General features: G+C 45.0%; 3 protein-coding genes across 3 annotated transcripts; 1 reads left to right on the top strand and 2 right to left on the bottom strand.

The window, feature by feature from the left end:
* Window positions 1–229: 229 nt before the first annotated feature.
* On the top strand, window positions 230–4,440 carry LOC119329169 (nuclear nucleic acid-binding protein C1D-like). Its single transcript, XM_037602172.1, has 6 exons — window positions 230–619; window positions 718–773; window positions 1,156–1,210; window positions 1,307–1,387; window positions 1,468–1,713; window positions 4,084–4,440. Exons 1-5 carry the CDS (start codon window positions 397–399, stop codon window positions 1,674–1,676), a joined length of 624 nt encoding a protein of 207 aa, XP_037458069.1. The 5' UTR covers window positions 230–396; the 3' UTR covers window positions 1,677–1,713; window positions 4,084–4,440.
* A 147-nt stretch (window positions 4,441–4,587) lies between these two features.
* Window positions 4,588–7,357, bottom strand: LOC119329170. The gene is made up of 3 exons (XM_037602174.1): window positions 6,929–7,357; window positions 5,632–5,760; window positions 4,588–5,380 (listed from the first exon to the last, which is right to left on the bottom strand). Exons 1-3 carry the CDS (start codon window positions 7,261–7,263, stop codon window positions 4,699–4,701), a joined length of 1,146 nt encoding a protein of 381 aa, XP_037458071.1. The 5' UTR covers window positions 7,264–7,357; the 3' UTR covers window positions 4,588–4,698.
* A 1,838-nt stretch (window positions 7,358–9,195) lies between these two features.
* Window positions 9,196–26,822, bottom strand: LOC119329168 (long chain acyl-CoA synthetase 4-like). Its single transcript, XM_037602171.1, has 19 exons — window positions 26,601–26,822; window positions 26,342–26,405; window positions 26,154–26,243; window positions 24,663–24,719; window positions 24,465–24,513; window positions 14,259–14,335; window positions 13,253–13,292; window positions 13,068–13,162; window positions 12,411–12,578; window positions 12,198–12,308; window positions 12,036–12,123; window positions 11,477–11,543; window positions 11,310–11,385; window positions 11,079–11,196; window positions 10,703–10,948; window positions 10,473–10,612; window positions 9,782–9,964; window positions 9,567–9,686; window positions 9,196–9,425 (listed from the first exon to the last, which is right to left on the bottom strand). Exons 1-19 carry the CDS (start codon window positions 26,726–26,728, stop codon window positions 9,390–9,392), a joined length of 1,953 nt encoding a protein of 650 aa, XP_037458068.1. The 5' UTR covers window positions 26,729–26,822; the 3' UTR covers window positions 9,196–9,389.
* Window positions 26,823–27,561: the final 739 nt, after the last annotated feature.

Raw genomic sequence — 27,561 nt, 5'->3', positions numbered from 1 at the left:
CTCGAGACAGGGACGCCATGATCAGACGCGGCGTCGTTGGCGAGGGCTCGCCAGAGGCCGGGATGACACGACATCACCATTGGAGGAGAGATGTTAGGCATGAGGAGGAGAGGGGCCCTGAAAGAAAGAAAAAAAACAGAAGGCGGAGGTTGAAGATAAGGAGAGACAAGGTGCGGAGAAGAGAGTCCAAGAGAGAAACCGGAGGTTAAGATGAAGGGAATCCAACTCTCCGAGACTGTTCAATAGCCGGGCCCAATTAGATCACCGGTTGATCCCCAAACACGCTGATTTGAAACCCTAAAACACCCCCAACACAAATCGAACTCGCCTCGCTTTACTTTTTCGCCGAAAAAAGAAAGCTCTCGCTCCGCCTTCGCCGCCGCCTAAATCGAGACCATGGACAGTGCCGCCCCCGTCGCGGGAGCGCCCCCGGCGGTGCCGCCCGCGGTGCTGTGCGCCGCCGAGGAGGCCCTGGCGGCCACCGAGTCCGTGGGGGACCACCTCGCCGAGATGCTCACCGCAGCGGCCGAGGACCCCGACGCCGTCGCCGAGCTCCCGCCCCTGCAGCGGGCGCGCGTCTTCCTCGCCGTAGCCCACGCCGCGACCTCCCTCTTCGCAGGCACGGGCTCGCGCCTCCTCGTTCTGCCGTATAGCTCGCGCATACATTCCTTTCTTCTTTCTGAATAACAAAGGTCGTTTTTTCCCGGTGTTTTGCAGTGCGGCTGAGGTGTTCCGGGATTAATCCGGACGAGCACCCTATCAAGAAGGAGTTCGTAAGTTTCTCTTTGAACACACATGTGATGCTTCCCGGTAGTTGACGCGCAGAAGTATGTGACTGTGTTTGCCGAATATAGATAGATTTTTTGCCTGTCAGAACAGATCTGGCAGGGCTTGTGACTTTCACCTCTGACTGTTTAGTGGGATGCTGTCATGTTGGTATCTCTTAATCTGATGTTGGAGCACTAAGTTACTACTTATAGGGAGGGTGATTTGGACATGAGAAAGTTTTGAGACATGTGTTTTTGGGTGTCATGAGAATTACATCATGACTTTCCTTTTGTCTTTTGACGCGAAGCAAGTTGGAGATTTCCTTTTCCTTTTGTGTGCTCAAACAGGATGTTACATTCCTAAGAGCTCTCCTTCTTTCTTTTGCAGGAGAGGTTGAGCCTGTGGCAGGAGAAGTTAAATCGATTGAACGAATGGGACAAGGGTACTTGACTTGTTCACTCTTGTTGCGTGCTTGGCTTACAAATTGATATTCAGTAAGATTATAAAAACCAATAACAACCTGGATTCTGAATTGCAGCACCACTGCGACCTTCCACCACCGTGAATACGCAAGCGGCTGCAAGGTTCATTGGTCGTTCGTTGTCCCATTTGACAGACGGTATATAATTGCTTGTTGAATTTGTATGGTCTCGTCTCTGTATGGTATAGAGTTGTGGTTCTGATTCTTGTTACTTTCAGACCAGAAGAAGGGCATGCAGGCAATCAGTAAAGGGGAAGGGGGGGGCTGGTCTGGGAGGAAGAGGAAGTCACAGCCACTGCCAGAGAGGAAGTCTGTTCGTGCTGCTGCGGAAGAGTTCCTCGCGAAGGCTACTCAGGAGCTCATTGGGTATAATGGTAGCGGGGTGAAGGGCCCTGTTAGAACTATTCTTGATGAAGACGAGGACTAGATTGATGTGTTGGTCTTATCTCTTGTGCAGCTCTCAGGTATTTATTGCTGCTTTTGTGCATTCAGAACCTCACTAAGTATTTATTGCTGCTGAACAAGGTCTGTCAATGTTTGATGCAAGTCCTTTCTTCCGGGCATTACCACGGTAGACTTAGTACTATGCAGTGGCCTGAATGTTCTAAGACTGCCACTCCCTAAAGGAAAACTTTTCTTTCCATATGTTTTTATAATTCATTCTTACACTGTAAATTTGACCTCAAATAAATCACACGTAACAAATCCTTATTAATAAGGAATGGCGTCTTGGTAGTACCAAAGTAAACAGAGCAGTTCCTCAATGAAAAGCTATGCAAAGATGCCAAAGTGACATCTCGGAGGCACCGGAAGGATTTGCTCGGAAGTAACGGACCAATGCCGAAACGGCTCGGAAGTGCCAGGGAAAACTTATCGTAGCTAACAGAGAAGGTTTCAAACTTCAAAGGTAACTTTGATTGGCAGTACCAGAACAAGATGCGCGGCAGTTACAGTGCTGTGGAAAATTGGATTTGCTCTCTGGGTAAACTAACTCCTGAAGGATTGGTAGTGATGGCTAGAAAAACACGGTGGTACTAGGGCTTTTGAAAAACGAGGAGTTGAGTGGCTTGAGTTGATTGTTGCAGGGCTTAGGCTTAGGATTTTCTTGGAGTTCAAATCAAAATACATTTTCTTGTACCCCTCTTGATAGTACGACTTCCCTACACTCTGAATCTCGGAAGCACCAAAAATCTAGAAATTTCATTGTAAAATCTCGGAACCACCTTCCGCCGACTCACCACTAATTCCATTCGTATAAACTGCCAAAACTCATCTAAGCTAATACCGAGTAAACCAAAATTGATCTCGTTTCTTGTGATTTTGTGCCGTAGCGTGCTGCAAGGCTGTCCTCGGCCTAGTGCGGTGAACGATTTGTCCAATCATTCACGGATCTCCGGTGGCGGATTTCGTGTCACTCAACCAACACTTGCTGACTATCATCACTAATCTCACTCGTACCACCAGTCAAGACTCAACTAAGATAGTAGTATGTGGCTTTTGAGTAAACCAAATCTGATCTTGTTTCTTGTGCTGAGTGGCATAGTGTGCCAGGTAGCTATCCTCAACCTGCGCGTTGTCTGATCATTCACGACTCTTCGGCAACAGGTTCCGCGTCACTCAATAACCTCATGCTGTCTCCCACCAGTAATCTCATTGTACCAGCTACGGAAACTCATTTAACCTTACAATGTCCCAGAGTAAACCAAATTGGACCTTGTTTCTTGTGGTTCATGGCATGCCAGTACCACGGGCATGTTGCTAGCCAGCTCTTATGAAAACTTTGGGACAATGTCAACGGGTCTTGGGAGGCCTGGGTGCTGTGAATTTCTCAGTTATGAATGTTTACTGAGTAGATGGTTGTGGAAAGTTGGTAATTAAGAGGGCCTCTGGCAGAAGCTCATTAGGAATAAATATTCAAGTAATGTAAATTTGTCAGTGTAAACTGAAGCCTGTACATTTCATTTCTGGTATGGTCTTATGAAAGTAAAAGATACATTTTTAGAAAAATTGGTATGAACATGGGACTATATTCTGGGAAGATGTATGGCTAGGTACCATCAGCTTAGCTGAGAATTACAGACTTTATAATCTGTGCAGCATTAGAAATGTAAAAGTTTCTGAAGTTTTTGCTGATGGATGGACTAGCTTTAGTTTTAGGAAAGTGATTTGGGGAGGGTTAGCTAGCCTGCGGGATCAAATGAAGAGTGATTGTGCTGGAGTGAAGCTCACAAATGAGATGGATAGATGCGTATGGACACTGACTAAAACTGTCAAATTTACGGTTAAGTCGGTGTACGGCGCTATTAAGGCTAGACAAGTCCCATGTCCTTTTAGGAAACTTCAGTTCATTTAGATTCCTTTATTAAAAAGTTGACTTGCTCTTGTGGCTGGTCAGTAGGAAAAGTATTTTGACAAAGGATGTTGTGTCACGTGGAGGATGGAAGGGTACTCGTGGGTGTATGTTTTGCAGCCAGTTGGATGAGGGGATTGTTCTTTCCTTTCCGGGTAGCGAGGCGTGTTTGGTATGTGGTGAAATGTGCTTTTATTAACCTCAGAAAGTGATTCCCGATTCGTTTGCTGATCCAGACGCGTGGATACAAAGCTTTCCTGTTAGTCGTCGTAAAGGTGTGATTGCCTGCGGGTGTTGCCGCGGTACCGTGGGTCATCTGGAAAACATTGGTTGAATTATTATTGGAATGGACTGGATAGAAAGCTTTCCTGTTAGCTGCGTGGAACAGTGCGTGCTTCGAAGGAGCGCTGCCTTGAGATCCTACAGCTGTTGCCCTTTTAGTATCTCACACATTGGGTGAATTAATTGTTGGTCTGGATTGCAGGAAAGAGGAGCTTGGAAAATCCGTCGCGACGGCGCGGCAAGTCTTCTGGTCCTGGCGGCGAATGATTTCTTCGGCGTGAAGCGAGGCTGGCCTCCCGTCATTCTCAGGATCGGAGACGGCTAGAAGAAAAGCTGTTGTGAGGATAAGTCTCGTTAGCTGTATGTAGGGTTGGACATATGTATTTTTAGAGGTTGCTGTTGCTCGTTCGTTTTGAGATGTTTGGAAGAGTAATTCACCCCTGTGCGGGTCTTGTGTGCCAGAGGCACTTTTGTTACTCATATGAGGTTCTCATGCATGTTGTCAAATGCTGGTCCCATTTGTGCTTATGTTTATTTTTATGTTTATATGTTGTGATTATGTTTATGTTTCGACGATCCTGCTGTGTCATCGTTGACAGTCTAGTCAGCATGCACTTGGGAATACCTGATAGTGATACTACCTATGAGAAATGGCGTTTAAGTATGCATACATACACGCACATCATCTAAGAAATGATGAGGCTGGACGTAAATTTCTGATGGTGATGATGAATTAATAGTACATAGCGAGGCTGAATAATTCGACTGTTTTATATACAGTTCATAATAATCATGCTTCAGTTCGTTCACAGAGCGTTCACGCGTCTCTGTGTTGGCCATGGGAGGAGGAAGGGTGGCCGAACATGGGGTCGAACGGGAATGGCAGCAGGTGCGCGTCCTGGTCGTGCTGCTGCAGGCCGTGGTACTGGTACAGCGAGTAGTCGAAGCCGGCGGGGTCCGAGGCGGTGGCCGCGGACACGACCTCGGCGAGATCCGGCGAGTCGTGGGTGCCCAGCGTGCAGTGCGCCGCCGACACGGCGAAGTAGCCCGGCCCGGCCGACGTCGTCGCGGCCGGCGATGAGAAGGACGCCGGGGCGAAGCAGCCCCCTCCCTGCAGCAGCCGCTGGCCGCCGCTCTCCGCCGGGGAGTAGCCCGCTGCTCCTGCCGCGGCGTAGGCGAACGAGAAGGCTGTGGTGCCGTGGCCATGGAAGGGCGGCGGCGGCGGCGGTAGCCCGTCGGTCTCCACCTTGAGGCCGTTCCTGAAATTCTCGAGCAGCTGCATGTCCGGGTCCGGCAACGCCGGTGGTGACCGTTGGACGTCGTGCGCGGCCACCGCGGCAGGAGGAGGGGGAGGCGCGGCGGACCGGCGCTGCGCCTGGAGGCAGGTGTGCGCGCCCTGGTACGTGACGTCGAACACGGCGAGGTCGGCGTCGGAGCGCTGCACCTGCCTCGTGGCGGCGCACCCCTGCGCGTTGCGGTACGTGCACCGGTAGTAGCCCCTGCATGCGCGGCATATCCCCACCATCGTCGTCTCAGTCAGTGCCACAAACCAGAAGCTGGTCAATACTGTCTCTTCTTTCTACTATTTTTCTTTTTTGCAAACTCTTTTTTTATTTCTAATATTCTTTTTTGCATGCAATTTGTCTATCTAATGTGTTCATGAGCATCGGCAAAAATCTAGAATATTATGAAATTACACACCAGCTAAATCTACAATATTATTTTTCTGTAAAGAAAATCGGTCACTAACCTTGGGAACTTGGCGCCGAGGATGTCCTTCTGGCCGTACTTCCTCCAGCTGAACCCGTCGTCCGGCGTGTACTCCAGATTTGCGTCGTCGGGTATTCTGAATTTTTCGGTCCATCTTGGCAGCCCCTTCCTGTGTCATACCCAGGACCATGCAGGTTCTTTTAGACTAATTCAAATGCTAACTAATGCCCAAGTGCTGGCTATATGTATGGTCATGGTAGATCGATGCATTTCTCTTTGACCAAAACACCAAAACCCCACTTTGTGCCATTACTCTACGTCGCTTTCTAGTTTCCCCGTTCGAGCGGTCGGGTACCTTTCAGACAAAAATCTCCATATCTAAGAACTGAATAGTTATTTAATTATCCACATATTTGAGAAATTTAAAACAGGAATGAAAACTTCCATAGGAGCAAGTGATAAGCATTTGGACTGTGTATTTAGTTTCTTCTATGTTGGCTTTATGTTTCCTGGCGATGACATCTTGACGGGGAACAAAAAATGGCACTAACTTCCATTAGATCTCTCCGCTCTTTAATTCTTGCTGGAACCACGAGTACTCCTTTTATCTGTCAATTTGGCTATGCCATAATGATGCGGTTTTTTATCGGAAAAGGTTAACTAACTCTATTATATATGCAGGTGTTATTCTCTTGTAGTACAACTTGTCAATGTCATTGTCTATGCTACAACTATCGTAGCATGAGGCGTTGATGAACCATAGCGCGAAGAGATTGGAAGAGCTCAACGGCAGCAAGTTGATACCCCCAAGTTGATATCCCTGTCTGGATGGCAAGCATACATGCAACTAGTTGCCTAGTGTGTTATTGAATCATGCTCTAGTCGATTCATACAAACGTCTGAGCTGATGGAGAAGGATGGACAATATATTTTAACATGTCTAACACCGTGTTACTACTTCTTTAGCATGGCTTGCCGCAATTTTTTAGCATGTTATTACTCCGCATGGTTGATGGTGCCATAGCGAAACAGTGTAATAATCTTATAGGATGCGAGAGTAATAAAGCCACTCCATCCGATCCATTTTGTACTAAATCGGCGAGAAATTAAAATGGATCCGACGGAGGATCATATTTGAGACCAAAACACGCAAATATTTTGAGCATGGATTTGAAGCATCGGCATGTGAGAAGAAAAAGAATTCAGAGACACAAATATGTGAGCGTTTTCACCACCCTACTGGCTACTATAGCTGGCTGGCTAGCTCGACATTTCCGTAGGTACGTAGAAAAAGTGCGCCGTCCTAAATTTGAAATCATAATCGTGTACGTACGCACCTTCTCTTGCAGACGCCTTGGCCTTGGCGCTCCTGCGCCTGCGCCGCGTCCCTGCCGGCGCCGGCGCCCTCGTCGGCCGACCGCGGCGAGTCCCCGCCGGCCGCCTCGATGGCCTTAGCGACGGCGATGGCCTTCCTGAACGTGCACAGCAGCTGCCGCGCCACGCCCCGGCAGCACTCGGCCGCCGGGCCCCGCCCGAGCAGCTGCCCCTCGTCGTCGGCCGGCGGCAGCTCGCCGAGGAGCCGCCTCGCCTGCTCCTCGCCGTCGGCCAGGATGCTCAGGAGCAGATGCATGCTATTGCCGTCCCCTCCTCCTCCTCCTGCACCGTCCTGCATGGCTAGCTAAGCTTGCCGGCAATGGCGGGCTGGCGGCAAGTACGAGGAGTGCAAGGAAGGAGCACGGCGAGTTCGAGTTCGAAGAAACCGAGGAGAAAAGTAGAGGAGAGGAGACGAGATCTGACGGTAGATCGACGATGATGTGGTGGCCACGGGCCACTGGATCGCATATATATGCGGAGCTGAATTGCTGATGCACTTCCGGTCCTAGAGTTTGACCCAGCGAAACCTAGATTTTTCGGGTTGACCAGTCTCCGGTCCTCATGCTTATCATCGTACTGCTGGCTTAGAAGGCCGGGAGGAAATTGCTAGGTCCACCCGGCGCAGCCAATAGGGGAAAAGAATTTCCCGGCCGAAAAGCTTATTGGCAAAGCATCATCTTTGTCAGTGGAGTCTAAAATTCCAGGATTGTCTCTTGTACTTAGTGTGGACATTCTGCTGATTAGTTGGTAAGGTGGATAGATTCGCTACTGTAAACCCAAATTTGTTTCTATTAACACAGTACAGACGCAAGCGCTCATACATATGTGCATACACTCACCACCCTATGAATGCACGCACACACACTCTACGCCTATGAGCACCTTTTCAAGAATAATGCGAGCACCAGTACTTGAACCCTGGTGGGCTGGGGATACCACTTATCCCTCTAACCATCCAACCACAGATTGATTCGCCTAAACCCAAATTTGTCGTTGTGTTTTCCTTTTTCTTTTTAACTACGAATTTGCTTAGAAATAGCTGGGAAATCGCCATCGCAAGGGGTACAAGGGAAACCCAGGGGAGCCTTCCTTAAAAGTAGCATACTGATGGTTAAAGAACAAAATGAAGTGTGATGCCTAGTTTGGGGAAATAGCAGGATGCCAAGGCCATGGTACCACTGCACAAAATTCAAATTTTTAAGACTTAAATTTTTTTTTCCAAAAATTGGTCAATGCTCACAAGATATGTATCCCTAAAAAAGTTCAAATCCATATTTGAAATACTCTTGGAAAATATCAGGCGATACCATGGGTTAGATGATCCCCGCTGTACGAAAATCAAATTTAGAGTGTTTCACTATATAAAAAAAATTAAATCCAAGTCCGAAATACTCATGGAGAACAAAAAAAAGAGACAAACCCCAACGTGAACAGTTACATTTTGTCATCATGTCCCTTCTTCATTTTCGATCCACGAATTTGCTCTGAAATAGCCGCGGAATCGTCCCCGCAAGGGAGGAACGGCCGGAGGAAAACCCACGAAAGCGACACGGTTCGGCCGGACACCTGGTGCGCCTCACAAAACGGCACGGCGATGCATGTAGCACCAAAAGAGAAGAAATGTATATGCTCCTCCCTCCCTGACTGAAACCTCAGCGACAGTAGAATAGAATTTCAGCGGCAGTACGCACGCCAGACGCCCGGTCTCGCTTGCGACGGTGACATGCTCTGTGCCATCTAGCCGATGCCTCTCCCTTTCGCGTTGGCATTCACTCACTTGGTAGCAGCATGTGGACTGCTTTTGGGAAAGTTCGCTCATCCGTCAGTGGAGCTCAGAATGTTCAAAACCATAAGACAGCGTTTGACTGCTGACCATTGATTCAACGCCCCCCTCCAGTTTTAATGGTGGCAAAGAAAATTATTTCATCTAAAAGAAATGGTGCCAAAAAGCACAGTGATAATATTGGTGGGATACAGGTCAACAAAGACAGAAGAGAAGATTCGGAAGAACTGGCCGAGAATCTTCAAGCCTGTCTCCGCGTATAGGGCAGGGAATTTAAGAATGCCGGAGGGTGACGCCGGCGTCCGGGCCTGCGCTGACGCCGGGCTGCTGACCGGAGAAGGCCGCACCAGCAACAGTAATAAGCCAATCAATCAGAGGGGTGCAGACAGAGCACCGAATAGGATTCAGAGGGAAGGAATATCGGTTGTGTGAAAAACGTAGGCAGCCTTCAGCAACAAGCCTTGTCGTATTAATTAACCCGGAGGGAATATCATCATTGTGTGAAAAACGTAAGCAACCATTGACAACAAAGTCTTGTACATTAATTAATTAATTTACATACACACGCGCGCACACGAGGATTCGATGGAAGCGCCGAGGATCGAGAAACCGTTTCGCTGCTGTTCAGAGTGCCCGCTCTCCTACTTTGAGCTCTTGTAGAGCGCGTCGATGGCTCCCTGAACATTAACGCAAAACATGATTCAGGTAAGCGATGGCGGTTTTTAGTCTTACTTGTGCAAACTGTAGAACTTTTGAAAAAAGAACGGCACGATAAGCCGGAATTGGGGAAAAGTGTGCGTTTCATTATGAGGTCTGACCTGGTAGTACTTGAGCATCTGAGGCCGTTTCTTCTTGTACGTCGGGGTGATGAGGTCGCGCTCCATGTCGAACGGCACCGCGTCAAGATGGACCGCCCTTACGAACTCGAACCCTTTCAGCTGGCAAAGGCGAAAACAACGGGGACATGTTAATACTGGCTGGAACAAACAGTGGTGGTAATTGGGCTGTAGATGGCTAAAACAGGGCGCTTTACCTTCTTCTCCTTTGCAGCCTTTGCGAGTTCTGCTATAAAATGCTCTTTAGTCTTCGCGTTCTCGCATAGTTCTTCCAGATTTCCAGTGATTCCATTCTGTCCAGCCCAGTTCTCGAGCGCTTGTTGGTTGGGGTTTATCACAGCAATAAGGAAAGATTCAAAGCTGTTCCCGTACACCCATATCTGAAATTGATCGGCAGAAACATGAATACTGAGACAAATGGCGGATGAATTGGATATAGAAAATAGACCAAAAACATTATCTATGTCTTGCATGTATGCCCTTCTTTTTTTGACACATGTGCTCTGTGTAGTCTCTCAAATGATCGCAAGCGAAACGACAAGAGAAACCACCAACAGAATATAATTTTGAGAAGTCGCTGTTTTCAGGGATTAACATTGATGCATGTTTGGATTATATACCTCTAACTAATGGCTTTTGCGGTGCTACTATGGTAAAAAATTATATTACTGAAGAAATTAAGAAACATGTTATGGCATCAGCGGTCATCACACTGTACCAACTATGAACTTGTCTTCAACTTCAAACTAACACTTTAATTACCTACCTTCAAAATCATGTGCCCTGCACAATTCTTTCACCAAGCATGTGCATAAAAGTAGGACCAAACCCAGTGAAGACAGAAATCGCGACAGTCACTTGCAAAGTGAATAATTGACTAATATTTACCGAATCAATCTCTGGAAGAACACCGTAGATATTCTCTAGATTTTCCACTGCAACATATTCTCCCTGTGAAAGCTTGAATATATTTTTCTTTCTGTCAATGATTTTCAAGGCTCCGTTTGGTTGCCACTCACCAACATCCCCTGTATCATTATTCAACTCACAGTCATCATCTAAAATATAATAACCTAAGATATCCATTGCCTCCAGTTGAAGTTAGGGATATAGCTAACCTGTGTGAAACCATCCATCAGTCAGGACTTCCTGTGTTAGGTCCTCTCTTTTGTAGTATCCAGAGAACAGAACACTTCCCTTTACGCATACCTCGCCACGAGGAATGCTAGCCAGAGCATCATAACCCATCTCTGAAACTGACTCAAGGCGAACGTCTATATGTGGAACTGGTGGGCCAACAGTCCCAGCCATGGAGAATTCATTTGGTATGGCAGCAAAAGATCCCGCACAGGTTTCGGTGAGTCCTAAAATTGGAAAAATTGGAATTATATAAAGCTTTATTAGGAAGTGCTTCTGTCATCTAATAATATGTGCAATTCATCTGCAGGGCTTGTCTACGTAATAATAAAGGAACTTAAACAACAAGGTGCATACCATAGCCTTGAACAACATGTGCACATGTCACAACCCTCAAAAATTCTTCAACCGCCACAGCAAGAGGAGCGCCACCAGAGACGATAATACGGATTTTTCCACCCAGCCTTTCTTTCACCTTAAAGATAAGCACTACGTTAGGACATAGTATATAGACATAAAGTTACATTGACATTTTTAATTCTATCTGATGAAGTATAAGGTTGGTTGCTCTTGAATGTCTAACTGTACCTTGCTGAAAACTAACTTGTCAAAGAATGGAGATGCCTTCTCATGTTTAATTCCTTTCTTCATGCTGTCTAGTTTCCTGATGATTCAATAAAATACGTAGCTATAAAAATAAAGTGATATGTGTACTTAAAAAAAGGGTTCTCGGTTATAATCATGTGCAAACTTACATCTTGTAACCAAGATTGAATAAGGTTTTCTTTAATATACCACCAGCAGAAATCTTGGTTGTAAGACCTACATAAAAATAATAATGCATCGAATATTAGGCAAAGTAAAAATAGACATTAGTACATTACATGTAATCTTCCATTGAAGCTATTCGTTACATGTCATCCATCTCTATGAAGTTTGATAGTCTCCGTTTATTTCCTTTTGCAGGCTTATCGATTTTTTCCACCAATACTTTAAGTACGGTTTCAACAACTACATCAACTGAAAGCTACAGCATTTCCTCATTGGTGATTAATTAAGATCTTCGAAATCTATAACAATGAAACCGCAGAAATAACTTTTATTAATGCATTTGGAGATAATGAAACAAATATGAAATAATATCTGAACATGTTCACGTCACTGATAGAAGAAAGCAAGAGTTTACAGAAACTTGTGCAGTTATTACTTCTGTAGCAAGTTATGCAATCGAAGAAAAGTGCTTTATCCAAATGACACAATAATGGATTTTGTATAAATATCTAACTATGTTAACAGCTAGCATCTGGAGTTTACCTGAATATATTCTGTCGAGTACACGTGGAACAGCACAAAATACTGTTGGTCTTAGTGCTGCAATATCATCAACCAACAACTTGACATCCTACAGATGCATGACACTAATATCAGTATGAACCAATTGACTACCTAGGTAAATAGAGTATTCACAAAGCATACCCCACGCCAGAATCCGATTCTCGATCCATGAGATATAAACACTTCCTCAAACATCCTATCGAAGACATGAGCTAGTGGAAGATATGACAAATAAACATCGTCTTGATCAAACTGCAACCACAAAGTGGAGAGTAACAAGCATTACTTGTGTGATCCAATGAAGCATGTGCAAAGATTATTTCCTTATGAAATGTGTTGGGGCTATATACTTACAGGTTCACCAATAGATTGCACTACAGAATCAGCACCTGCCAGGTTAATAAGAAGGCTTTCATTTGATATCATAACACCTTTAGGGTCTCCTGTTGTTCCACTTGTGTACATGATCGTGCAGATGTCGGATTTCTTCTTTTCAGGAAGATCAACAGGTTCACCTCCACCCTATAAACATGTCAGGCACACAAGTTTATGAGTAACTTTATTATAATGGTTCAATAGCACGTCATACAGGAGTAACTTGGAAACCTTACATTATGAATGAAATGAACTACAGTTCAGTATTTTCAACTAGAATACAGGACAGTCTGAACTATTTCAATAACAAGGGACCAAGATTATTCACAAAATTTACCTTATTGGTTGTGCAATATATACTATTATAACAATCATGTAAGACATATAAGTAGCTAATATGTCACATTTAATATGATATAGGTAAAGCTACTTCAGGGTTTTGCAGGGGGTGTTAAAGATCTTATTAGGAAGCACTAGATCTATTAAAAAAAAGTCCTATCTTATTAGGAGACATGCCAAAATAAGATAATTTGCATTGCATATTTCTTTTCTTAAAAGAAAGATTGTTGCGAAGCACTTCTTTCCATAACTTCTATCAAAACACCTAAAAGAAGTTAGCTGAAGACCAAATCTTACCGTGATCAGGAATTCCTCCCATGAGAAAATGGACAGCCCATGGTTCTTAGCTTCCTCTTTCTGATCGTTTGTGACTCCTCCTAAGCTGACGATTGCTGAAAATGAGTTAACAATAGAACCAATGTAAGTCCCACAGTGACGAACCATCTAATTGATCGATACCGCTTATTATTGCAACAACTTACTTTTCAAATACTTTGAAGTGGCATGACAGGTTTTCAAGAGCTGCCACAATTGAAAGCATCAGCAATCAGGGCACTAGGGACTGTAAAGGCTCAAGCAAACAGTAAACGGATCCAGAATTGTAATTTTCTCTTGCTAACACATCTCCTGATCTGTGAGGATAAACATAATTGAGAAAATTGCTTCCATTGGACAGAAGCGAGACCTCTCCGCGGCGCACTGACGATGAATCGGAGAACTAGCCATCTAAATAAGAACTAGCCCAACCTAGATCCTGTGGAGTTGACCCGGCCGTCGCAGTCGGCCGCGGCGGGGGGAACCCGAGAATCGCCTGCAGCGAGCCCATAGCACTCGCCTCTCTCGCGGAACGGACCGCCGTGCCGTCATTGGGACGGGGCTGCACCTCCCGCTGCAAATCTCCAGCGGTGATTCGCCGGGGAAGGCCTGGCGGCGTCGCCCGTGCGGCGCAGATGCCACCGGTGTTCGCCGTCAGTCTTTTATTTTTTTGCTGCACGGTCGTGGGGTTCACCGCGCGACCTTACTGGGCCGGGCCGGGCCGGGCCGATGTAAGGCTACGACTAGACGGGCCGAAAGGGTCGTACATACTTGTTGGACTGTTGTGGTTAACTGACCAGCTCGGTTTTTTTTTTAGAAACCCGTGTGACATTTCTCCATTCCTCCTCTTTCCACATCTCTGAAAGACCATAAAATTTAATACAGCTTGGTATCTACTCCCTTCGTCACATAATATAAGAGCGTTTTTTATACTACACTAGTGGTTCATTTGTGTAGAACTTCTTCTATATTATCATACTATGGGACGGAGGGAGTATTTTCAAACCGGGGTTCATTTGTGTAAAACTTCTCGGATTTTGATATTCATTGTGGGCCAATCATGCGCGCTTAAGAGGAATAAAAATATATTTGACCTAGTGTAGTAGTGATATTCTTTGTTTGAAACTTGTTAATGGAGTGATGCAATTTAGGACTAAGTGGCCGCATTGGTACCTCGCCAATCTTCTTCTCTTCCACAAAAGCAATCAAGAGTTCGGCATGGCAGGTGATGAATTCCACTGCATTAGCACCTGGACAAAAAGGAGAGTATTAGTCGGATCCAATCTTGATTAAACTTGCGTCTTTGCTAGTCGTGAAGATTAGTATAACATGACTTCATGTCTTTCTTTCTTTTGGCGAGCATGTGTAACATACACATTTTTAAACCCTAGAAAGGTATGATTGTTACTAACGGGGCTAGGCACTTGTTTTTGCCAGAATAAAATAATTTACACGCCCCAAAATATGTGATGTGGTTTGAGTTTAAATTTTGAACAAAAACCATGTCACTTATTTTGGGATGGCGGGAGTAGTAAGTACTCCCTCCGTTCTTTTTTCCTCTGCATATTAGGTTTTCTTAGGTTATACTTTTGTGAAATTTGACTAAATTTATATTAAAAAAATAAATATATCAAAATATGTGACGTGGTTTTGTAAAATGCACGCACCAGCCGGTTCACCGAAAAGCTTAAGCTGATGGAGAAAGGCGGGTTATGCATTTATACGTCAACATTCCTTCTCACGCGTGGCTCCGTCAGGCCTCAATGTAGACCAAAATTAGGCTGCATTTTTTTATTTTTAAATTGCGCCAGCCGGGTCTTGAACTTAAGACCTCTTGGCTCTAATACCATGTAAAATTGTATGCATCAGTCAGTTCATCCAAAAGCTCAAACTAATAAAAAGCTGGGCTATGCATTTATACGTCAACAGTTTCTGTTGTCCCACGACGACGTGCGAGCTCGACTTTAAGATGGTGGTTTTGGGCAACCCGATGGCTATGGTTTTGTGACTCACAGTCCTGAGATGCAGGGATATGAATGAGGTGGTAGGTCATATGTGCTTTGTCTTAGGGCAGTTAGGTTTTTTGATGTACTAGGTTCGAGTTCCAGTCGAAGTAGATTTGGATCGTCGGATTGAGATGGAGGTTACAAGGTTGGCTTTTTTTGGCTAGACGGTAATTACATGCCCAAGTCGTCCTATTATATTTGTATTTGACATGGCTTGGAGAAAAGAAAATACAAGATACTCCCTCCGTTTCTTTACTTCACATATTAGGTTTGTCTTCAGTCAAACATTTTAAAGTTTGACCAAGTTTATAGAAAAAAACAAACATTCACAATACTAAATACATATAATTAGATCCATCATAAAAAAGGTATGTGGATTTTCATAATCTTTAATATAAATTTGGTCAAATTGAAGGAAATATGCCCTAGAGGCAATAATAAAGTTATTATTTATTTTCTTATATCATGATAAATGTTTATTATTCATGCTAGAATTGTATTAACCGGAAACATAATACATGTGTGAATACATAGACAAACAAAGTGTCACTAGTATGCCTCTACTTGACTAGCTCGTTAATCAAAGATGGTTATGTTTCCTAACCATGAACAAAGAGTTGTTATTTGATTAACGGGATCACATCATTAGGTGAATGATCTGATTGACATGACCCATTCCATTAGCTTAGCACCCGATCGTTTAGTATGTTGCTATTGCTTTCTTCATGACTTATACATGTTCCTATGACTATGAGATTATGCAACTCCCGTTTGCCGGAGGAACACTTTGTGTGCTACCAAACGTCACAACGTAAATGGGTGATTATAAAGGTGCTCTACAGGTGTCTCCAAAGGTAGATGTTGGGTTGGCGTATTTCGAGATTAGGATTTGTCACTCCGATTGTCGGAGAGGTATCTCTGGGCCCTCTCGGTAATGCACATCACATAAGCCTTGCAAGCATTACAACTAATGAGTTAGTTGCGAGATGATGTATTACGAAACGAGTAAAGAGACTTGCCGGTAACGAGATTGAACTAGGTATTGGATACCGACGATCGAATCTCGGGCAAGTAACATACCGATGACAAAGGGAACAACGTATGTTGTTATGCGGTCTGACCGATAAAGATCTTCGTAGAATATGTAGGAGCCAATATGGGCATCCAGGTCCCGCTATTGGTTATTGACCGGAGATTTGTCTCAGTCATGTCTACATTGTTCTCGAACCGTAGGGTCCGCACGCTTAACGTTACGATGACAGTTATTATGAGTTTATGCATTTTGATGTACCAAAGTTAGTTCGGAGTCCCGGATGTGATCACGGACATGACGAGGAGTCTCGAAATGGTTGAGACATAAAGATTGATATATTGGATGACTATATTCGGACACCGGAAGTGTTCCGGGGAGGTTTCGGATAAAACTGGAGCACCGGGGGGTTACCGGAACCCCCCGGGGGGTTAATGGGCCTCATGGGCCTAAAGTGGAGAAGAGGAAGGGGCTGCCAGGGCAGGCCGCGCGCCCCCTCTCCCCCTAGTCCGAATTGGACAAGGAGGGAGGGGCGGCGCCCCCCCTTTCCTTCTCTCCTTCCACCTCTCCTACTTGGACAAGGAAAAGGGAGGGGAGTCCTACTCCCGGTAGGAGTAGGACTCCTCCTGCGCGCCTCCTCTAGGGCCGGCCGCACCCCCCCTTGGATCCTTTATATACGGAGGCAGGGGGGCACCCTAGAACACGCAAGTTGATCCTCGTGATCGTTCCTTAGCCATGTGCGGTGCCCCCCTCCACCATATTCCACCTCGGTCATATCGTTGCAGTCCTTAGGCGAAGCCCTGCGTCGGTAGAACATCATCATCGTCACTACGCCGTTGTGCTGACGGAACTCATCCCCGAAGTTTTGCTAGATCGGAGCCCGGGGAGCGTCATCGAGCTGTACGTGTGCTAAGAACTCGGAGGTGCCGGAGTAACGGTACTTGGATCGGTCGGATCGGGAAGACGTACGACTACTTCCTCTATGTTGCGTCAACACTTCCGCAGTCGATCTACCAGGGTACGTAGATCATACTCTCCTCTTTCGTTGCTATGCATCACCATGATCTTGCGTGTGCGTAGGAATTTTTTTGAAATTACTACGAAACCCATCAGTGGCATCCGAGCCTAGGTTTTATATGTTGATGTTATATGCATGAGTAGAACACAAGTGAGTTGTGGGCGATATAAGTCATACTGCTTACCAGCATGTCATACTTTGGTTCGGCGGTATTGTTGGACGAAGCGGCCCGGACCAACAGTACGCGTACGCTTACGCGAGACTGGTTCTCCCGACGTGCTTTGCACAGAGGTGGCTTACGGGTGACAGTTTCTCCAACTTTAGTTGAACCGAGTGTGGCTACGTCCGGTCCTTGCGAAGGTTAAAACAGCACCAACTTGACAAACTATCATTGTGGTTTTGATGCGTAGGTAAGACTGGTTCTTGCTTAAGCCCGTAGCAGCCACGTAAAACTTGCAACAACAAAGTAGAGGACGTCTAACTTGTTTTTGCAGGGCATGTTGTGATGTGATATGGTCAAGACATGATGCTAAATTTATTGTATGAGATGATCATGTTTTGTAACCGAGTTATCGACAACTGGCAGGAGCCATATGGTTGTCGCTTTATTGTATGCAATGCAGTCGCGCTGTAATGCTTTACTTTATCACTAAGCGGTAGCGATAGTCGTGGAAGCATAAGATTGGCGAGACGACAACGATACTACGATGGAGATCAAGGTGTCGCGCCGGTGACGATGGTGATCACGGTGCTTCGAAGATGGAGATCACAAGCACAAGATGATGATGGCCATATCATATCACTTATATTGATTGCATGTGATGTTTATCTTTTATGCATCTTATCTTGCTTTGATTGACGGTAGCATTATAAGATGATCTCTCACTAAAATTATCAAGAAGTGTTCTCCCTGAGTATGCACCATTGCGAAAGTTCTTCGTGCTAAGACACCACGTGATGATCGGGTGTGATAGGCTCTACGTTCAAATACAACGGGTGCAAAACAGTTGCACACGCGGAATACTCAGGTTATACTTGACGAGCCAAGCATATACAGATATGGCCTCGGAACACGGAGACCGAAAGGTCGAGCGTGAATCATATAGTAGATATGATCAACATAGTGATGTTCACCAATGAAACTACTCCATCTCACGTGATGATCGGACATGGTTTAGTTGATTTGGATCACATAATCACTTAGAGGATTAGAGTGATGTCTATCTAAGTGGGAGTTCTTTTAAGTGAATTAATTGAACCTAAATTTATCATGAAACTTAGTACCTGATAGTATCTTGCTTGTTTATGGTTGATTGTAGATAGATGGCTCATGCTGTTGTTCCGTTGAATTTTAACGTGTTCCTTGAGAAAGCAAAGTTGAAAGATGATGGTAGCAATTACACGGACTGGGTCCGTAACTTGAGGATTATCCTCATTGCTGCATAGAAGAATTACGTCCTCGAAGCACCGCTGGGTGCCAGGCCTGCTGCTGGAGCAACACCAGATGTTATGAACGTCTGGCAGAGCAAAACTGATGACTACTCGATAGTAAAGTGTGCCATGCTTTACGGCTTAGAATCGGGACTTCAACGATGTTTTGAACGTCATGGAGCATATGAGATGTTTCAGGAGTTGAAGTTAATATTTCAAGCAAATGCCTGGATTGAGAGATATGAAGTCTCCAATAAGTTCTATAGCTGCAAGATGGAGGAGAACAGTTCTGTCAGTGAGCATATACTCAAAATGCCTGGGTATAATAATCACTTGATTCAATTGGGAGTTAATCTTCTAGATGATTGCGTCATTGATAGAATTCTCCAATCACTGCCACCTAGCTACAAGAGCTTCGTGATGAACTATAATATGCAAGGGATGAATAAGACTATTCCCGAGCTCTTCGCAATGCTGAAAGCTGCGGAGGTAGAAATCAAGAAGGAGCATCAAGTGTTGATGGTCAACAAGACCACTAGTTTCAAGAAAAAGGACAAAGGGAAGAAGAAGGGGAACTTCAAGAAGAACGGCAAGCAAGTTGCTGCTCAAGAGAAGAAACCCAAGTCTGGACCTAAGCCTGAAACTGAGTGCTTCTACTACAAGCAGACTGGTCACTGGAAGCGGAACTGCCCCAAGTATTTGGCGGATAAGAAGGATGACAAGGCGAACAAAGGTATATGTGATATACATGTTATAGATATGTACCTTACTAATGCTCACAGTAGCACCTGGGTATTTGATACTGGTTCTGTTGCTAATATTTGAACCTCGAAACAGGGACTACGGATTAAGCGAAGATTGGCTAAGGACGAGGTGACGATGCGCGTGGGAAACGGTTCCAAAGTCGATGTGATCGCGGTCGGCACGCTACCTCTATATCTACCTTCGGGATTAGTATTAGACCTAAATAATTGTTATCTGGTGCTAGCGTTGAGCATGAACATTATATCTGGATCTTGTTTAATGCGAGACGGTTATTCATTTAAATCTGAGAATAATGATTGTTCTATTTATATGAGTAATATCTTTTATGGTCATGCACCCTTAAAGAGTGGTCTATTCTTGTTGAATCTCGATAGTAGTGACACACATATTCATAATGTTGAAGCCAAAAGATGCAGAGTTGATAATGATAGTGCAACTTATTTGTGGCACTGCCATTTAGGTCATATCGGTGTAAAGCGCATGAAGAAACTCCATACTGATGGACTTTTGGAACCACTTGATTATGAATCACTTGGTACTTGCGAACCGCGCCTCATGGGCAAGATGACTAAAACACCTTTCTCCGGTACTATGGAGAAAGCAACAGATTTGTTGGAAATCATACATACAGATGTATGTGGTCCGATGAATATTGAGGCTCGTGGCGAATATCGTTATTTTCTCACCTTCACAGATGACTTAAGCAGATATGGGTATATCTACTTAATGAAACATAAGTCTGAAACATTTGAAAAGTTCAAAGAATTTCAGAATGAAGTTAAAAATCATCGTAACAAGAAAATAAAGTTTCTATGATCTGATCGTGGAGGAGAATATTTGAGTTACGAGTTTGGTGTACATTTGAAAAATTGTGGAATAGTTTCGCAACTCACGCCACCCGGAACACCACAGCGTAATGGTGTGTCCGAACATCGTAATCGTACTTTACTAGATATGGTGCGATCTATGATGTCTCTTACTGATTTACCGCTATCGTTTTGGGGATACGCTCTAGAGACGGCCGCATTCACGTTAAATAGGGCGCCATCAAAATCCGTTGAGACAACGCCTTATGAAATGTGGTTTGGCAAGAAACCAAAGTTGTCGTTTCTGAAAGTTTGGGGCTGCGATGCTTATGTGAAAAAGCTTCAACCTGATAAGCTCGAACCCAAATCGGAGAAATGTGTCTTCATAGGATATCCAAAGGAAACTATTGGATACACCTTCTATCACAGATCCGAAGGCAAGACTTTTGTTGCTAAATTCGGAAACTTTCTGGAGAAGGAGTTTCTCTCGAAAGAAGTGAGTGGGAGGAAAGTAGAACTTGACGAGGTAACTGTACCTGCTCCCTTATTGGAAAGTAGTACTTCACAGAAAACTGTTTCAGTGACACCTACACCAGTTAGTGAGGAAGCTAATGATGATGATCATGAAACTTTAGATCAAGATACTACTGAACCTCGTAGATCAACCAGAGTGAGATCCGCACCAGAGTGGTACGGTAATCCTGTTCTGGAAGTCATGCTACTAGATCATGATGAACCTACGAACTATGAAGAAGCGATGGTGAGCCCAGATTCCGCAAAATGGCTGGAAGCCATGAAATCTGAGATGGGATCCATGTATGAGAACAAAGTATGGACTTTGGTTGACTTGCCCGATGATCGGCAAGCAATTGAGAATAAATGGATCTTCAAGAAGAAGACTGACGCTGATGGTAATGTTACTGTCTACAAAGCTCGACTTGTCGCAAAATGTTTTCGGCAAGTTCAAGGGATTGACTACGATGAGACCTTCTCACCCGTAGCGATGCGTAAGTCTGTCCGAATCATGTTAGCAATTGCCGCATTTTATGATTATGAAATTTGGCAGATGGATGTCAAAACTGCATTCCTGAATGGATTTCTGGAAGAAGAGTTGTATATGATGCAATTGGAAGGTTTTGTCGATCCAAAGGGAGCTAACAAAGTGTGCAAGCTCCAGCGATCCATTTATGGACTGGTGCAAGCCTCTCGGAGTTGGAATAAACGCTTTGATAGTGTGATCAAAGCATTTGGGTTTATACAGACTTTCGGAGAAGCATGTATTTACAAGAAAGTGAGTGGGAGTTCTGTAGCATTTCTGATATTATATGTGGATGACATATTACTGATTGGAAATGATATAGAATTTCTGGATAGCATAAAGGGATACTTGAATAAAAGTTTTTCAATGAAAGACCTCGGTGAAGCTGCTTACATATTAGGCATAAAGATCTATAGAGATAGATCAAGACGCTTAATTGGACTTTCACAAAGCACATACCTTGATAAGATTTTGAAAAAGTTCAAAATGGATCAAGCAAAGAAAGGGTTCTTGCCTGTGTTACAAGGTGTGAAGTTGAGTCAGACTCAATGCCCGACCACTGCAGAAGATAGAGAGAAAATGAAAGATGTTCCCTATGCTTCAGCCACAGGCTCTATCATGTATGCAATGCTGTGTATCAGACCTGATGTGTGCCTTGCTATAAGCTTAGCAGGGAGGTACCAAAGTAATCCAGGAGTGGATCACTGGACAGCGGTCAAGAACATCCTGAAATACCTAAAAAGGACTAAGGATATGTTTCTCGTATATGGAGGTGACAAAGAGCTCATCGTAAAAGGTTACGTTGATGCAAACTTTGACACTGATCCGAACGATTCTAAATCGCAAACCGGATACGTGTTTACATTAAACGGTGGAGCTGTCAGTTGGTGCAGTTCTAAACAAAGCGTCGTAGCGGGATCTACATGTGAAGCGGAGTACATAGCTGCTTCGGAAGCAGCAAATGAAGAAGTCTGGATGAAGGAGTTCATATCCGATCTAGGTGTCATACCTAGTGCATCGGGTCCAATGAAAATCTTTTGTGACAATACTGGTGCAATTGCCTTGGCAAAGGAATCCAGGTTTCACAAGAGAACCAAGCACATCAAGAGACGCTTCAATTCCATCCGGGATCTAGTCCAGGTGGGAGACATAGAGATTTGCAAGATACATACGGATCTGAATGTTGCAGACCCGTTGACTAAGCCTCTTCCACGAGCAAAACATGATCAGCACCAAGGCTCCATGGGTGTTAGAATCATTACTATGTAATCTAGATTACTGACTCTAGTGCAAGTGGGAGACTGAAGGAAATATGCCCTAGAGGCAATAATAAAGTTATTATTTATTTCCTTATATCATGATAAATGTTTATTATTCATGCTAGAATTGTATTAACCGGAAACATAATACATGTGTGAATACATAGACAAACAAAGTGTCACTAGTATGCCTCTACTTGACTAGCTCGTTAATCAAAGATGGTTATGTTTCCTAACCATGAACAAAGAGTTGTTATTTGATTAACGGGATCACATCATTAGGTGAATGATCTGATTGACATGACCCATTCCATTAGCTTAGCACCCGATCGTTTAGTATGTTGCTATTGCTTTCTTCATGACTTATACATGTTCCTATGACTATGAGATTATGCAACTCCCATTTGCCGGAGGAACACTTTGTGTGCTACCAAACGTCACAACGTAAATGGGTGATTATAAAGGTGCTCTACAGGTGTCTCCAAAGGTAGATGTTGGGTTGGCGTATTTCGAGATTAGGATTTGTCACTCCGATTGTCGGAGAGGTATCTCTGGGCCCTCTCGGTAATGCACATCACATAAGCCTTGCAAGCATTACAACTAATGAGTTAGTTGCGAGATGATGTATTACGGAACGAGTAAAGAGACTTGCCGGTAACGAGATTGAACTAGGTATTGGATACCGACGATCAAATTTCGGGCAAGTAACATACCGATGACAAAAGGAACAATGTATGTTGTTATGCGGTCTGACCGATAAATATCTTCGTAGAATATGTAGGAGCCAATATGGGCATCCAGGTCCCGCTATTGGTTATTGACCGGAGATTTATCTCAGTCATGTCTACATTGTTCTCGAACCGTAGGGTCCGCACACTTAACGTTACGATGACATTTATTATGAGTTTATGCATTTTGATGTACCGAAGTTAGTTCGGAGTCCCGGATGTGATCACGGACATGACGAGGAGTCTTGAAATGGTTGAGACATAAAGATTGATATATTGGATGACTATATTCGGACACCGGAAGTGTTCCGGGGAGGTTTCGGATAAAACTGGAGCACCGGGGGGTTACCGGAACCCCCCGGGGGGTTAATGGGCCTCATGGGCCTAAAGTGGAGAAGAGGAAGGGGCTGCCAGGGCAGGCCGTGCGCCCCCTCTCCCCCTAGTCCGAATTGGACAAGGAGGGAGGGGCGGCGCCCCCCCTTTCCTTCTCTCCTTCCACCTCTCCTACTTGGACAAGGAAAAGGGAGGGGAGTCCTACTCCCGGTAGGAGTAGGACTCCTCCTGCGCGCCTCCTCTAGGGCCGGCCGCACCCCCCCGGATCCTTTATATACGGAGGCAGGGGGGCACCCTAGAACACACAAGTTGATCCTCGTGATTGTTCCTTAGCCGTGTGCGGTGCCCCCCTCCACCATATTCCACCTCGGTTATATCCTTGCAGTCCTTAGTCGAAGCCCTGTGTCGGTAGAACATCATCATCGTCACCACGCCGTTGTGCTGACGGAACTCATCCCCGAAGCTTTGCTGGATCGGAGCCCGGGGAGCGTCATCGAGCTGTACGTGTGCTAAGAACTCGGAGGTGCCGGAGTAACGGTACTTGGATCGGTCGGATCGGGAAGACGTACGACTACTTCCTCTACGTTGCGTCAACGCTTCCGCAGTCGATCTACCAGGGTACGTAGATCATACTCTGCCCTCTCGTTGCTATGCATCACCATGATCTTGCGTGTGCGTAGGAATTTTTTTGAAATTACTACAAAACCCATCACAAATTTCACAAAGTTTGACTTGAGAAAAGACTAATATGCAAAGAAAAAAAGAAACACGAGGAGTACTTACTAATATTATATTCTATGAAAAAAAATTCTAGTCCTTTAACTACTCCCTCTGTCTCATAATGTAAAACTCTTTTTGACACTACACTACACTAGTGTCAAAAAGCATCTTACATTATGAAACGGAAGGAGTAATTTTCTAGGGTTTTAAAAGTGGTCTGTTAGACTTGGCAGATACTACGTACCAAGAGTGTCGTAGAGCGGCACGCAGCAAACTCCAAGGGCATTGCAAGCCTGCAGTATATGGTGAAATAAGTTGCAAAGCCAGACAAAAACATATGTATATACAATATTCATCTGGAAGTACTGCAATGTTTTTCACTACAACATCATATACGGGGATAAACACTGTTTAAGTGAGGGATGATTAAGTAATGATTTACCTCCATGCTGATAATCCATTCCGGACAATTTGCACCGTAGATGCCAGCGCGTTCACCCTGAAATTAACATCACTTTATTTCAACTTTCTTGTGAGGATATTATGGTACGTATCAGAGGGTTCGTTAGTAAACATTCGGACAACACGTACGAGAGTTGTTTTTGTCAAACACAAATTAATTTAATTTGTGTTAATGGAAAACGAATATGATAGATGCAGCATCTACACGGCAAGCACGATCGAACTGGTCAACTCTTCCCTGCAGCTAGCGTATGAGCTGGTCAGACTTGAAATGGTTCTGGTGAAGACTAGACTATTCCATGCAAGAGAAAACTTCAAGGGTGGACTTTCTTCGCATCCAGACCACTAGACCAGCCATATCCATGTGACAGTGGTTGTATATTTTGTAGTACTAGTATATATCTGGTTGTAATTTAAGCTTATACAGGATACTGGAAGGGATAAGCATGCTATCCTTTTGTTAAAGCCAAAGGTGATAACACTAACGGTCATTGGCTGATGATGCACCCCATCACCTTTTTAATTGAAACACTTGCAGAGTTGCTACCCAACAACAACAAAAAGATCTCATCATGAGACTATTAACCAAGTATTCTCAACCGCAACTATATTGGTGGTGAGCAGCATATCCGGTATTATTAATAGGTGTATCACTTAACTAATGCAGTTTAGCTACATGTCAGTCAGCTGAATTTCGAAATCGGGTCAATTAATTTTGAATGAAGGAAGGGGAAGGAAAGAGCCTCGCCTGAGAGATGAAGAGGCTCACTGTCAGCACCCCTTTATCTATCTTAGGGTTCAAGGGCGGTGGTGGGGCTTCGCCGGAGAAAAAAAATGGACGCGGGCGGGGCTAGAAGGGTTGACCCGGGGCGGCAGCAAGACCCGTGGTGGGGCGAGGCGGTTGCTGGCGGCGGCAGCACACGGCGGGTGGAGGAAAACACACTGAGGAAGAAGACATAATCTGGGCCGTTCAATTTTCCATCTAACGCTTTAAACTGATCCAGACCAAATTGACTGACCCAAATCAAAATTTCAGTTGATTGACTCCTAGCCATTCCCTAACTAATGATTTCCTCAACGGTTTGTTCAACTTGGCAGCTGTGGACATCGTGGTCCAACCGTGCTCCAGCTAATTAACCGATTACACGAGCAAGCTGTGCACGCGATATGGGCATATTATACCTCCACTAACGAACTGTATTGCTAATGATATAGTATTAACAAGTAGCCTGGCGTACGCGTAATTATTACTAGTTGCTGCTACTACTTAATTATATAATTCCGGAGGATTAGGATCGAGAGCAGGGCTTGGAATTTTCTGTCCCCGTGTTGGATCGATTCATGAGCAGTTGACCATCGATCGATCTGATCGCCCAAATTAAGTTTTAGCTGTGGCTTCACATTGTGATAGCTGGTCTACATCATCACGGTCACAATCAAGCTGTGTGTATGCACGCACGCACGCACGCACCTGTTTGACTCCGGAATTGCTCATGGCGGCGGCGAGCTTGATCACGACGTCGCAGACCTCCCTGTAAGTCATCCAGGCGTAGTCGCCGGCCTGCATGGTATTTTGATTCAGCTGCTGGCTCCATTGATTCAAGCTGGCAGAGGGAATCGGCACGGGTTGGCTAGTTGAACTGAGATTCAAGTAAGTACCTTGCCGTCGACAACTGGCCGGTGACCGAGCATCGGGTTGCTGGGGTACTTCTCCACGGAAGCGCTGCAGGATCGCTCGCAAAAGGCGTGTTAGATCGATGGACGAAGCTTCAGAAACAGAGCGGGTTTGAGCATGTGCAGCTCGATCGCCATGGATTTTTTTTAAGCGTATGCTGGCACGGTGGTCGCCGGCCATACGTCCAGCGAGGTGGGATGGGAGTGGGAGTGGGAGGGGTTGCGTGCTAGCTGAATAGCTCACCGGAAGAGGTCCCAGAGGCAGTCGACGCCGGGCGGCGACTGCAGCAGGCCGGTGTCCTTGGCCAGCACGTTCCGGTACGACGGCCCGGCATTCCCCTCGGCGCCGCCCGACTCCACAAGGAACTTCATCGCCTCCGACGACGACTGTACGATACGAGAGCGAAGGGAGAATAGTTGAGGATGGGATGGATCGGAGAAAGGTAGCTGCTGACACGATGCTGGACGGAACAGACAGAGACAGAGAGATCGGAAAGATACATAACATAGTACCATATATACAGCCGTTGGGAGACGTGCTGGAAGCTGTTGCAAGTTTTTTTTTTGACAGAGAGAGAAGGAAGCCGTTGCAAGTTGGAGTAGTCGTCTCTTCTCAAGACTAAAAAAAGATCTCTGAAAATTATATTCGGACACGAGGCCCACCAGCCCGCGTCGTACGATGGAAATTGTATTACAGATTGCCCTAAGCATAAAACGTTTTTGTAGGCAGACTATACTGTACGGCGCGGAAAGCGTATAGTGGTAAGCAAACTTCAATTGATATAACAGTACATAGACATGTACTCCCGCTGTTAGGCCGGGGGGAGTATTCTAGAAGGAAAACCAGTCATGTATATTAGGGGAAAAAAAGGCATATATCGTACTATAGTTGGATTTTTTTAACATCAGTATAGACACAAACGCTTATATACACGCGCATACACTCATCCCTACAAACACACGCACGCACACCCTACCCTTATAAGCACCTCTCAGGAATAAATGCGAGCATCAGGATTTAAGTCCTGGTCCCTATAAACACACGCACGCACACCCTATCCCTATAAGCACCTCTTAAAAATAAATGCGAGCACCAGGATTTAAGTCCTGGTCCCTATAAACACACGCACGCACACCCTATCCCTATAAGCACCTCTTAAAAATAAATGCGAGCACCAGGATTTAAGTCCTGATGGACTGGGGAT

The sequence above is a fragment of the Triticum dicoccoides genome, chromosome 7A (assembly GCF_002162155.2).
Source record: "Triticum dicoccoides isolate Atlit2015 ecotype Zavitan chromosome 7A, WEW_v2.0, whole genome shotgun sequence".
NCBI classification, from domain to species: domain Eukaryota; kingdom Viridiplantae; phylum Streptophyta; class Magnoliopsida; order Poales; family Poaceae; genus Triticum; species Triticum dicoccoides.
Note: the sequence above shows the minus strand (reverse complement) of the source record. Positions and strands in the feature narration are given on the sequence as shown.

Excerpts from the sequence above, each read along its gene's own strand:
- LOC119329168 (XM_037602171.1), bottom strand. The coding sequence starts at position 26,728 with ATGAAGTTCCTTGTGGAGTCGGGCGGCGCCGAGGGGAATGCCGGGCCG. Across the intron at positions 10,613-10,702 it reads TGATGGATGGTTTCACACAG|GGGATGTTGGTGAGTGGCAA; the intron begins GTTAGCTATATC and ends ATAATGATACAG. Across the intron at positions 9,687-9,781 it reads AGGCTGCAAAGGAGAAGAAG|CTGAAAGGGTTCGAGTTCGT; the intron begins GTAAAGCGCCCT and ends CGCCTTTGCCAG.
- LOC119329170 (XM_037602174.1), bottom strand. The coding sequence starts at position 7,263 with ATGCAGGACGGTGCAGGAGGAGGAGGAGGGGACGGCAATAGCATGCAT. Across the intron at positions 5,761-6,928 it reads CAAGGCGTCTGCAAGAGAAG|GAAGGGGCTGCCAAGATGGA; the intron begins GTGCGTACGTAC and ends GGTATGACACAG. Across the intron at positions 5,381-5,631 it reads CTCGGCGCCAAGTTCCCAAG|GGGCTACTACCGGTGCACGT; the intron begins GTTAGTGACCGA and ends CCGCGCATGCAG.
- LOC119329169 (XM_037602172.1), top strand. The coding sequence starts at position 397 with ATGGACAGTGCCGCCCCCGTCGCGGGAGCGCCCCCGGCGGTGCCGCCC. Across the intron at positions 620-717 it reads CGCGACCTCCCTCTTCGCAG|TGCGGCTGAGGTGTTCCGGG; the intron begins GCACGGGCTCGC and ends GGTGTTTTGCAG. Across the intron at positions 774-1,155 it reads ACCCTATCAAGAAGGAGTTC|GAGAGGTTGAGCCTGTGGCA; the intron begins GTAAGTTTCTCT and ends TTTCTTTTGCAG.